The 13,228-nt window shown below is 43.2% G+C and overlaps 1 protein-coding gene across 5 annotated transcripts in view; it reads left to right on the forward strand.

Annotated features, from left to right (window-relative positions):
* GARNL3 (GTPase activating Rap/RanGAP domain like 3) overlaps positions 1-13,228 on the forward strand; it is a 167,323-nt gene that overhangs the window by 5,250 nt on the left and 148,845 nt on the right. Inside the window, exons 1-2 of one of the 5 annotated variants that reach the window (XM_054520666.2) lie at positions 1,480-2,577; positions 5,830-6,018. The exons of 3 other annotated variants lie outside the window; for them this stretch is intronic. In XM_054520666.2, the coding sequence (XP_054376641.2) occupies positions 5,969-6,018 (50 nt within the window). In that variant the 5' untranslated portion in view covers positions 1,480-2,577; positions 5,830-5,968. Of the gene's footprint in view, positions 1-1,479; positions 2,578-5,829; positions 6,019-13,228 lie in introns of those variants that run through there. One more of the 5 variants, XM_054520665.2, reaches the window with a different exon arrangement.

A 13,228-nucleotide genomic window follows, 5' to 3' on the forward strand; every position in this document is an offset into this window, starting at 1 on the left:
AGAAGAAAGGCCTTACTTTCACTTTGGCAACTCTGTTGGCTAAATATCTGATGTCAGCTCTGATAACTAGCTAGCCTGCAGACACAGCAAATGTCTGTGAATGTAAAGGCGAAGGGAATAGCCCAGGCATTAGGCCTCCAGGCAGAGGCAGTGAGAGACTAGCTGGGAAACCTGGAGGCAGTAGAATAAGACACTTATGCTGGCCGGGCGTGGTGGCTCACACCTGTAATCCCAGCACACATTCTTGCCTAGATGTGTTTGCCATCATTTTGTAGGAAGGCACATCAGATAGTGTTAAAGAACAAGGGCTTTGGAGTGAGACAGACTTGGGTTCAAGTTTCTGTCTTTTCACTCACCACTTGTGAACTTGGACAAGTTGCATAACCCCTCTGAGCCTCGGTTAACTCCTTTATAAAATGACCTGCCTCAAAGTATTCCTGTCAGCTTTAAATGAACTAATTTATGCAAAGTGCTAAAAACAGTACCTGGCACAAAACTTTAGTAAATGGTAACTGCTCTGGACAAAAATGACAAACATTCAGCCAGGCATGGTGGCTCATGCCTGTTATCCCAGTACTTTGGGAGGCCGAGGCAGGCAGATCACCTGAGGTCGGGAGTTCGAGCCTGACCAACATGGAGAAACCCCGTCTCTACTAAAAATACAAAATTAGCCGGTGTGGTGGCACATGCCTGTAATCCCAGCTACTCAGGAGGCTGAGGCAGGAGAATCACATGAACCCGGGAGGCGGAGGTTGCAGTGAGCCAAGATCACGCCATTGCACTCCAGCCTGGGCAACAAGAGTGGGAAACTCCATCTCACAAAAAAAAAAAAAAAAGACATTTGCATAAAAATTCTTCTCAACCTTTTTCTCCCCTTGCCTGATTGAAACTTCAGCTTTGCCTATTCAGTTTTCCTCCTCCCCTGCCCCCAGAATAAGGTTCCACTTTGCTTTGTTGCATTTTTGAGCTGCAGATTTAGGAAGAGAAGAGGTGAGGAAAAGGACAATAGGTACCTAGGAAAATGGTTAGATGGTTAGGATTGGCTGAACAAAACTTTTAGGGGTGTTTAGAGGCGAAACATACGGGAAAACCTACTTTGTGTGAGGGAGACTAATACAGGCAAACAATATATATATTTATATATATGTATGTGTGTGTGTGTGTGTATATATATATATTTTTTTTTTTTTATTTTTTTATTTTTGAGACAGAGTCTCGCTTTGTCGCCCAGGCTGGAGTGCAGTGGTGCGATCTCGGCTCACTGCAAGCTCTGCCTTCCGGGTTCACGCCATTCTCCTGCCTCAGCCTCCCTAGTAGCTGGGACCACAGGTTCCTGTGACATTGCCCAGCTAATTTTTTTTTTTTTTTTTTTGTATTTTTGATAGAGACGGAGTTTCACTGTACTAGCCAGGATGGTCTAGATCTCCTGACCTTGTGATCTGCCCGCCTCGGCCTCCCAAAGTGCTGGGATTACAGGTGTGAGCCACCACGCCCGGCCAGGCAAATGATCTTTTAAGACATATATCTGTTGTCTTTTGTCCCTTTGCGGTGATCAAGAAATTGATGAACCAGAGTTATTTTAAATTATTTTCTATTGCTGAGCCTTGTCATTTTGGCTGCAATATTTCATAGAAGCCAAACCACATATGAGCTACCACATTAACAGGGATATATATTAGTAGGATTGAATTTGTGAGGTAAATCCTGATGATCAAATAATCTCAACTTTGAAGGAACTTTAGACATCATCTAGGTCAACTGCTCAGACAGTGCTTCTCAAAGTGTGGTCCCTGGACAAGCAGCATCAGCATTCCCTAAGAACTTGTTAGAAATACAAATTCTCAAGACTCACCCCAAATCTAGTTAGTCGAAATCTGTGGAATGGGGCTCACGAAACTGAGTCAGATTGCTAATACAGTCCTCAAACAGAGCATAGATAGGAGGAGGGCTTCTTAAAACACAGTTGTCTGGGCCCCACCCCCAGAGATTCTGATTCACAAGGTCATCAGTGGGTTCTATGAATCTGTGTTTTTAACACACTCATAAGTAATGCCATACTGCTGGCCCAGGGACATACAGTACGTCGAAAACCAACCCTCTGAGTAATACCAGAATCTTTCCTGCAACAACCTTTGTAGTTGATCATCTGGCTTCTGTTTCTTACATCTAAGGTCCAGGAGCCCACCACTTCATAAAGCAAGCCTTTTTAGTATTGAGCAGCTGCATTATCTTTCCCTGAGAGTGAAATCAAAGCTTGCCTCGTTATTCTTGCCACCCATCACTCATGATGCTCTCATGGCCACTTGCAGTACCAATGTTCATAGACTGATTCCAGGTGTAGCCTTAATTGTCAGGTGGCTCTTACCCACTTGTAATCACCATTGAACCCTTCTCCTTCAGCTACTGAAGCAGGAGTAGTAACTCATCAACATCCTTTCTTTTTGTCTTTTTAAAAGACAGAGTCTCACTCTGTTGCCCAAGCTGGAGTATTGTGGCATGATCATAGCTCACTGCAGCCTTGAACTCCTGGGCTCAATGATCCTCCTGCCTTGGCCTCCTGAGTAGCTAGGACTACAGGTATGCACAACTACTCCTGGCTAATTTTTAAATTTTTTTGTAGAGATGAGGTCTTCCTGTGTTGCCCAGGCTGGCCTCTAACTCCTAGGCTCAAGTGATCCTTCCACCTTGGCCTCTCAAAGCACTAGGATTATAGGCATGAGGCACCATGCCTAGCCTGCATTAGCATCTTTCCTGATTGGCTGATATCAGTGCCTTACCAGTAGTTAAATTTTATCTTAATATTGTCAAAAGCTATGAATGACAAGCAAAGGAGAGTTCTTGGTTCCTGCAATTGCAAAATGCTGGGGTAGACCAAGCGTTGGGAAAAGATGACTCCAGGTGCTCAAATAATGACATTAGTAGTCTTCATCTTCTGGGTTGACTTTATTCTCAAGGCCTCATCGAGGCAAAGAAAGTTAACTACTCCAGACTTACTTTCAATGTAGGATCCCAGCAGAAATATAGGGCTGCTTTCTCAATAATTCTAGCATATGACTTGGCATGGTGGCTTGTGCCTGTAATCCCAAAATTTTTGAGTCCAGGAGGTCGAGGTTTCAGTGAGTCATGATTATACCACTGCACTCTGGCCTGGGTGACAGAGCAAGACCTTGTCTCAAAAGAAAATAAAAAATAAAATAAAAATTAGTTGGGCATGGTGTTGCATGCCTGTAGTTCCAGCTACTCAGGGGGCTGAGATGAGAGGATCACCAGAGTAGGAGCTTGAGGCTACAGTGAGCCAGGATCATGCCACTGCACTCCAGCCTGGGTGACAGAGTGAAACCCTGTCTCTTAAAATAACAATAATAATTCTAGCATATGTCCCTGAGTTGACATTCATTAGCTCTCTTGGGTTCCGTGGTCATCCTTGAACCAATTGCTTTGGCTAGAAGGGGGTGAAACATGCTGATTGGCTGGGCCTGGTCATGTGCTGAAATCTTCCATTCACAAAGACCAAGAGGTAGCAATTTCTCAAAGGAAAACCACAGTGCTATTACCAGAAGAAGGGAATTGATATTGAGTTGGCAGAAAAAAAAAGTCATTATATCTGGGATGCTTTTCCAAAATATGGATACCCAGATGCCACCCAGGGCCACAGAATTGGGGTTTCTGTATTTTTTTTAGTTTTTGTTGTAAAAGACTGCCTTAGTTAAGTGGTTAAATTATGCTTGCTAAGTTTAGCCACTGTGGGTGCAGAGCCCTACCATAGACAGAAGATTTTGAATTACAAATGGAAAACATATTTTCTACTTTCCCAAATATTGCTCTGTACATGGTGGTTTCCTTATTAGTAATGCACAGAACCCACGCCTTGTGAGAACAAATCCAATGCCAAGACAAATGCTTTCTTGTTTCTGAATGTTGCTTTCCAGGCCAAGATAAGTTCAGAAAAGAGCAGTTATCCATTATGCGTCGGGGTGCCTCCTTTTCTTCTTCCTTATGTTTCTTGGGACTCTTAGAGTTTGTTTTTCTTGTAGTTTTCCAGACTTTCTTTTTTCCAGGTAGTTTTGTGAAACAAATATTTTAATGTGAGCTTTTCTCACAGTCCTCATTCCTCTGTGTTACGTTATTACTCTTTTTGTTTGTATCAGCCCTTAAGTATTTAATCACAAATAAATCTGCTGCTGTCAGTTTTCTTTTGGAAAAACAGCAGTCTTCTTGGGAAAGACTATTAAAAGCTGTCTTGTATTGGGCTGACATAATGGGCTGTTAGGGCCAGCAGGAGAAAATTAATTTTCATATTATGTCTGTTCTCCTAAGAGCAGAGAAAAAACAACTTTTATTATTCACTAAGATTTTAAATTAATGCAAACCAGCTTCCTTTCTTGGAGGAAGACAATAGTCAAATTAGTTTTGCTTTAGAAGATTAATATGAGAGATTATGCTTGGTTGTCTGGTTTCCAGAGTTAAAGATCTTAAGAGAGATGAAGTCTGACAAACAGTGCTATAGGAAAATTATAAAAGATTTGTCCTTTACAGTGAGACTCACGGCTGGTTTTCCTGGGAGGAGAAGTTCTACAGCGGCATGCAGAGATATACAGAGGCAGAGAGTCTAGAGATGTGGGAAAATAGAAACCCCACATCTAGTTGTCTCTAGAGCTAGGATCTTAGAGGGCAGTAAGCAAGTATGAGTTAGCAATGAGGTGTGACTGCCCAAAGAGATTTACGAAGAAGGCTATTCACTGTAGGATTGCTTGTTGCCCTAGTCCGTTTGGGCTGCTAAAACAAAATCCTTTCGACTGAGTAATTTATCAACAACAGAAATTTATTGTTCACACTTCTGGAGGCTGTAAAGTCCAAGATCCAGGTACCAGCAGATCTGGTGTCTGGTGAGGGCCTGCTACAGCGCCTTTTGTGTCCTCATGTGGTAGAAAAGGTGAATAAGCTCTCTTGGGATTCTGTTATACAGACGCAAAAGGACATATTCATGAGAGCTGAGCCCTCTTGTCCTAATCGCCTCCCAAAGGCCCCACCTCTTAATACTATCACGTTGGGGATTAAGTTTCAACATATGAATTTTGGAGAGACACAGACATTAGACCATAGCACTTATAAAAGTTTTTTTTAAGTCCATCAGAAGTATGTCAATATAATATGAATAATCTGTTAGAATTTATATTTCTGCTTGGAAAGATACCTAGCATATACATATGTGTTAAGTGAAGAGAAATAAGCAGCTTCTGGCGATAGCCAGGGTACAGAATTGCATATGTAATTTAAAAATTCTAGTGGCCAAATTATTGAGAAAGTTTCCTTTTTTCCCATACTGTCTTCAAAATCTAGTATGCATTTTACACTTATACCACATCTCACTTCAGGCTAGCCACATTTTAAGTGCTGAGTAGCCACCTGTGGTTGGTGGCTGCCTTAGGACAGAGCAGATATGGATGCTCAGGTAGGAAACGTTTGAAAGAATGCACCAAGGTTTTTGTTTTGTTTAGCTTTGTTATTTAATGTGACTGTGAATCACAGTGAAATAGGGAAACATAAAAATTTTGTGGAATAAAGGGATATCAGGAGATGTTAGGAAAGAGAATCACTACAGAAACTTTATTAGTCAGGAAAGGTAACCTGTGATTTGGTAGACTTTGATTAATTGTTCATATAAATCCCAAGTGAAATGTAGACTTGAGACTTGAATGTGAAATCATTGTGTCATGGATACATAATGTGACTGACATTTTTTATTTGGGGGAAATAAGATTCATATAGTTTTTTTTTTTTTTTAAGAAAAACGAAGAGGGAATGATTTTCTGTGTCATATGTTGATAGGTCAAACAAAATGAAGAACTAAGTGTTGATCACTGGGTTTAGCATCATTGGTCCATTGGTGGCCTTTGACGAAACTGTTTCTTTGGAGCAGTGAGGGTGAAAATCTCACTGGACTGGCTTCAAGAGATAATGAGAGGAGATGATTGGAAACAACGACTATAGTCAACTCTTTGCACAGGTGGAGGGAATGTGAGTTGAAAATTTGTTTTTGTTTGTATGTTTTTGTTTGGGTTTTTTAGCTCTTGTTTTATAAAGATGTTTATATCTGATGGAAGTGATCCAAAAAAGGAAAAAATCAATATGGGAGAATAGTGTTTTACATGAAAAAGAAAATTCATGGAGGATATGACAGCTGCCTTACCACAGTTGACAGGGTTTCATTTACAAAGAAATTAGGCTCACTCGGCATAGGGCCCTTGGCTAGACCTGAAATCACAGTGGGTATGAGGTATATTAAAACTGGTTGGACTCAGTACCTGAAAGTACATTCCTACAGTTAGTTCTGCCCCAAGCTAGGATGGCTTACTGTAAGGATCAGTAAAAAATGTTATTATCGGAAATGTCAAAGCATCTATGAGTTAGACTAGTATTTCTCAACTATTTTGTTTTCTGCACACTTTTGAATATAATTTTTGGTAACAATCTTGAAAAGACTCAAAACAATTCTAAGCAGGTCAGCACCAGTGATAGCACAATCACACTCCAGTGTAACAGTGACCTCAGAAGTATTCTCAATTAGTGTGCTGTTAGACATAGGGTCTCCAGACCTATTGTCTCTAGACCAGACAGTCCGGAGCACAGTGGCGTGATCATAGCTCACTGTAACTTCGAACTTCTGGGCTCAAGTGATCCTCTCACCTGATCCTCCCACCTCAGCGTCCTGAGTAACTAGGACTAAACATTTTGTAGACAAGGTCTCACTATGTTGCCCTTGCTGGTCTCAAACTCCTGGCCTCAGTTCCCCCTGCTTCGGCCTCCCAAAGTGCTGGGATTACAGGTGTGAGCCTCCACACGACCCTAGTGTGCTATTCTTTTGGTTGCTCCTCAACATTTCTTTGCTGCTTGAGCAGAAATACCTAGTGCTTTGAGCAGGCTCTCTTTTGTTCTAAAAGACAACATTCCTATGTATTCCAGTAAAAATATGCAGTCTATTTTTGTTGCCCACTGGAGGTTACCCATTAATTCTGCCAGAAGAAGAAATTTGTGCCCTACTCTATGCTTGGCACAGGATCATTTAAACTGTTAAGCTCACAATCCAATCTGACAGACACTAAAAAAGGCACATCAGTTAGTAATCTGTTGCAGACAGCAGAATCCACTCTACCCAATATAAGCAGTAAGGGATGTTGTACTGATCCAGGGAATTAAGTGTGTACAGGTTTGTTGGAAGGGCTGGAGAGCCGACTGCTGTCTGAGCTCCCAGGACCACTCTGCTCTGCTGTCTTCAGGAAAGGAAAGCTGCCACATCATGTCAAGAAGCTGATCAATCAAGAAGCAAGGAGCTCCTGGCACCTTGACTAACTACAGACCCATGCTGCCTACTCTGCCTGGATCCCCAGAGCCACCACTGCTACTTCAGAAAGCTGGAGAATCAAGAAGCTGCTGACTCTAGAACCATGATACCCTTGTCACTGTCTGTAAAACCATGATACCCTTGTCACTGTCTGTAAAACCATGATACCCTTGTCACTGTCTGTAAAACCAGTGGTGTATCCTCTCTTGCACCACTGACTCAGTTCCAAGTCAGAGTCTCTCATGAGTGCATCTGACTTGCGGAATCTAAATCATGTCCAGAACTCTAACTGCAAAGGAGTTGAGAACATTAAGTTTTAGCTTTCCAACTTTTGCACAGTGGAAGGGTACTGAAGTGGGTATTGAGCAAGTCATTCCACAGTATCTGCCACAGACAGTATTTTTCTCCAATCATAACAAAAATAAATGAGACATATTGATGGAAAGTTGGTCACACAGTAGCCAAAGGTTCCCTGTACATGGGTGTGCTGTTGCATAGCTGGCATGCCCATGTGGGAACCACCTTATTGGGTGAAGAGGTAAAAATGGGCAATCCAGCCTCAGTTGGGTGCTTGAGGTAGACTTTCCAACCATAAGTGTCAGCGATTGCATAGTTTCAGCACAAATGGAAGTAAGGACATAAATATCTGTCTTGCATTTTATGACCAGAGAAAAAAGTGTCTCTAGAAGCACTGCCAGCCACTAAGTATTCCCCAGTGTCAGTTCCATAGATCAAGCCTGGGTTGATGTTTTGCAGATGGATTGTCTTTGCTCCTGTGCACTTGTCACAGTCCTCACAAAGCAGCTGCCTATCAGAGACTGGTAAAGCAGTGGAGCAGGTTTCCCATTCGCCTGACTGAAGCCAGCAGTGACCTCATTCAGGAAAGGCCAGATCAACCTGACATGTTCTCCCTATGCCAGACGAATATCTTTCTAATGCTTTTGGCATTCACATAGTCATGTATTCATTCAGCAGCTGTTTGTGGAGACCGCTGTGTGTTAAGTGCTTGGGATACACCATGAACAAAACAGATGAGGTTCCTGCCCCCTCATGGAGCTGACATTCTAGTTGAGGGAGATAGACCATGTCCCAATAAACAAATGCGTAACTAGGATGACTTCCAATAGTGATGAGGGCTATGGAGTAGGAGGTGATAGCATATAAGGAGTGTGCATGGGAGGGGGCCAGTTTAGATTTGGTGACAGGGAATCTGGTGTCCACTCCTGATTCGTCCACTGACAGCCGGCTGCTCACTGTAGCCTCCCACTGCGCCAGCTCTGCAGGGGTTGCTGCTCACTTGGTGGCTGCATCACTCCAACCTCAAAAGCTGATATTGGTTTGAAGACCTGCAAGAATGATGATTTATGCCTGGGTCCAGGTAGTTTTCAATGAACAATCAGAACAAGGAGTGTGCAAGATTAAGGGTGCAAGTGAGTGGGTGTAGCTCCCTGAAGCTTCCCATGTTCCCTGTGGGATATGGCTGAAGGTCAGTGATCAGGGTGGTGAAGTGGCTGCCAAGTTGAAGGAGCCAAAACTGAGATCTTGTCCTTTCTGCTGTTGTGCTGCATTCAGGGGTCTTCCTACTAACATTTGAGATGCCTTCTGGGCACAGTTGTGTTCTTCCATGGTCTTTTTTTTTTTTTTTTTTTTGAGATGGAATTTCGCTCTTGTTGCCCAGGCTGGAGTGTAATGGCATGATCTTGGCTCACCGCAAACTCTGTCTCCCGGGTTCAAGCGATTCTCCTGCCTCAGCCTCCCAAGTAGCTGGGATTACAGCCATGTGCCACCACCCCAGCTAATTTTGTATTTTTAGTAGAGGCAGGGTTTCTCCATGTTGGTCAGGCTGGTCTTGAACTCTCGACCTCAGGTGATCCACCCACCTCAGCCTCCCAAAGTGCTGGGATTATAGGCGTTAGCCACCACACCCGGCCTTTTTTTTTGTTTTTTGTTTTTGTTTTTTTTTGAGGACAGAGTCTCACCCTGTCATCCAAGCTAGAGTGCAATGGTGTGATCTCAGCTCACTGCAACCTCTGCCTCCCAGGAAGCAATTCTCCTGCCTTAGCCTCCTGAGTAGCTGGGATTACAGGAGCACGCCACCATGCCTGGCTAATTTTTTTGTATCTTTAGTAGAGATGGGATTTCACCACGTTGGCCAAGCTGGTCTCGAACTCCTGACCTCGTGATCCGCCCACCTCGGCCTCCCAAAGTATGGTCTCTTTGAGACTTCATAATTAGGCCTCATCAGGCCTGGGTGTGGCTGCCACAGCTAGAGGGGCCCAGTCGAGCTCCCAGACAAGTTCTCTGGACTGCTGTTACTTCCTTGTGACCTTGAGGAGAGGCCTAACTGTGAAGTAGGCTGTGTTTCTCTCTACCTCTACCCCCATCCCTTTGGACTCAAATACTAAGACGCAAGGCACATCTAGGGCTTGGGAGTCACAACACAGGATGGGAAAACTGTAAACTGTATGCTTCTCAGGGCTATCCTTTGTCAAATAGGAAACCACATACATACAAAAACACTTTCCATAGGAGAGCTGCTCAGGGATACCCCGATGTCCTCTCCTACAGGTCCACTGCCCCCAGAAAGCACCTCCACACGGAATCATCCTTTCTCCTACCTTATTCTGGGATATTTATCCTAGAGCCTTGTGAAATCTGCCTATTGCAGTATTTGACGTTTTGAGAGAAGCTTTGTTCTCCTGGTGTCTTATTTTTCATCTGCTCCCTGTGGAAACCTCCTGATCTGTACTCCTCATCTGCCCAGTGCTGCCGTTTCTCATAGGTCCTGTGCTTGGTAGTCTTGCATGTTCATCTTTGACTAGAAGCAGCTCTCCTGGGTCGTGTACCTACTAATAATGTGGGTGGAACCACCTAGACTCCCTCCCGCTCTATCTGAGCAATGGTTGGATCTTCTCTTTTAGAACCTGAGCTTCAGGTCTGGCCTCAGGAAGTGGGGAGGTTACAGAGGCAATAGGAATGTGCCATCTCTTCTTACCAGTCCCACATTTTCCCATCGGTCCACCCAATTCCCTGTTCCTGTGCTCTATCTGACGCCCCTGGCAGGGCTTCCCTTGAATTTCCAGCCTTCACCCCCACTTCAAGGCAAGACCCTCTGTGGGTCAGTGTGATTTCCCCTGACTTGTCGTCTTTCTTTGGGCAGGTTCATGTGTACTTTTGGTTAATATCTTTCAAGAGATCTAAGTGGTTCCTAAGACATACTTATCCTTCTCTTCTTCAGCCTGTCCTCAGAAGGTCACACTTTCTCATTAGGAAGCTGGGACAGTGAAAAAAACAAAGAGGAAACCCTCTGCCCAGTCCCACCCTTGCTGCCAGTCCTCACCCCTCCAAATCAAGCCTGGCCAGGCCTTCAGGACACGTCAAGTCATTTCCCTCACATTACGGGAGATGTACAGACTCTGAATGATCTCTTTCGGTTTGTCTACACTTAATCATATGTAGCAGATCTCAGAGTTCTAGCATGGAGTTTGGCCACTCTCTTGTTTCAATAAGTTGTCTTTATATATTGAGCTATTTTTTGCTTTTTTTCCAAGAGTGCCAAGGAGTTATTATGCAAATGAGTACTTACTCCACTTCTTTCCAAGTTCTTCAACTGCTATATATTTTAAATAGTGAGAAGATAAAGGTAAAACATGTCAGAAGGTTAAGAGGAACATATTTTTTAAAATTAGAAAGGACTAGAAAAGATAAAAGAAATGAGTAAATTGATTAAAATTAACAGTGATGAGACAAAATCTGAACAGTTTTAGAAGTCAGAGAATTAGATGAAAGTGCAAAAAAAGAACTCTAAGAGTAAAGTATGGCAAAAAGATAAAATTAAATGAGAGAAAAGGTTTAAAAAGGCTAGCCTTTTAAATTTTTAATAAAATCTTAAAGATTAAAGGGCTAGAAAAGAACATGGTAAAACAATTAAATCATCAGTATTTAAAGATTAAAAAGCTAAAAAGAATGTAAACAATGTATTCGGTAATATTCCAAATTAAGGATGCATGTATATTTACTGATGTAGAAAGATGTATAAGACCTCTAGTTTAGAAAGAAAAGCAAGTCACAGAACATTGTGTAGTCCGAGCATATATATTGCATAAAGGTTTGCAGATAGAGAAAAGAATGGTAGGAAGCCAAACTACTGAAGTGGTAGGGAGCTACTGAAGAGGAAAGGGAGTGGGGTGGGGGGTGTCATGCACATCGTCAGCCAGTCCCCTTAGGTGCCCTCAGGTCCCTTTACCATTTCTGTGCTCTTTTTCCCATCCTGAGTGCCATGCACCGCCAGCACTCACAATGGTGACTCGCAGGTGAACTGCCTTTGCACCCTTGCACCCCACATGTGTAGACAGCTTGAAGGATTCACTTGGGCCTTTACATCACCCCATCCTCACTCCCACCCTGTGGCCCTCAGCCAGTGACTGAGGCTGCAGGAAATGGAAGCCTTGCCCCTTGTCTCAGGTGGGGACAACTCTGAGATGTCAGTTACCTTGAGCAGCAGTGTCCAAAATATAAAGCAAGCTACATATGTGACTTTACATTTTCTAGTAGCCACATTAAAATTCATTTTAATAAGGGGCTAAGCATGGCACTCATGCTTGTAACCCCAACACTTTGGGAAGTCGAGGTGGGAGGATCACTTGAACTGAGGAGTTTCAGACCACTGTGGGCAACATAGGACCCATGTCTATACAAATAATGTTTTAAAAAATTAGCCAGGTGTGATGGTGCACACCTGTGGTCCCAGCTACTCGGGAGGTTGAGGCATGAGTATCTCCTGAGCCTGGGAAGTCAAAGCTATAGTGAGTTATGATTGTGCCACTGCACTCCATCCTGGGTGGCAGAGTGAGACCCTGTCTCAAAAAAATTTTTTTTAATTAAAATTATTCTAACAATGTATTTATATAATTCAACATGTAATCAGTGTGAAAAATTATTAATGAGATGTTTTAAATTCATTTTTATTTGTACTAAGTCTTCAAAACCCAGTGTGTAACACAATTCACTTGGGATGTCCCCATTTCAGTTGCTCAGTAGTGGCTAGTGGCTACCCAGTCGGACAGCTCAGCGTCAGTCACATGGAAGCTGTTCCTCCACAGGGCTCTGCCTGAAACTGAAGTCCCACTGGGTTTCTTCTCGTTCCCTGTCCTGCTTCCTCCACTCCCTTATCAGTATCTTTTGAGAGCACTGCTTAATAAATCTTTTGCATACCAGTATTATCTTTGTAATTAAAATAAATCTGGGAGGTTCAAAAGAAAATGTCTCTCATCCCGAAGCCCTGATTTGTTATTTATTTGTTGGTGTATCACTAAGGTAGCCGTAAACTCTAGTGACACTGGGTTTTAGAAGACTCGGGGCTCCTTTGGGTAAAGAACAACTGATAACAGAACCCTGGTTTCTTGTGCTTTGTCATAAGTGGGCGACATGAGCCTTTGATGTCTATCTAGTTGCTGCCAAGATAAGTGGCCTGAAGCCAGCCTAGGGTGAGATTACCTAGAAGTCTGGGTCAGGTATGCAGCATGTGGCCTCTTGGGCCCAGGAAAGGCGATGGTGGAAGCCAGGTCATCATTTATAAGAGGAATACCAGAGGCACATGGCAAGAGAGAAGACAAAGGGGACAGGTAGGAGGTTATGTGAGTCTTGAATCCTTCCTGTATTAGGCACAGGTCATTAGAGTGACTTTTTTGAGATTTTTATTTGTTTGTTTTGTTTTGTTTTGTTTGAGACAGTCTCTGTCACCCAGGCTGGGGTGCAGTGGTATGATCTTGGCTCACTGCAACCTCTACCTCCCGGGTTCAAGTGATTCCTTTGCCTCAGCCTCCCAGATAGCTAGGATTACAGGCGTGAGCCACCATGCCCGGCCTGGTTTGTTGTTGTTGTTGT

Source organism: Pongo abelii, chromosome 13 (genome assembly GCF_028885655.2).
Source record: "Pongo abelii isolate AG06213 chromosome 13, NHGRI_mPonAbe1-v2.0_pri, whole genome shotgun sequence".
NCBI classification, from domain to species: domain Eukaryota; kingdom Metazoa; phylum Chordata; class Mammalia; order Primates; family Hominidae; genus Pongo; species Pongo abelii.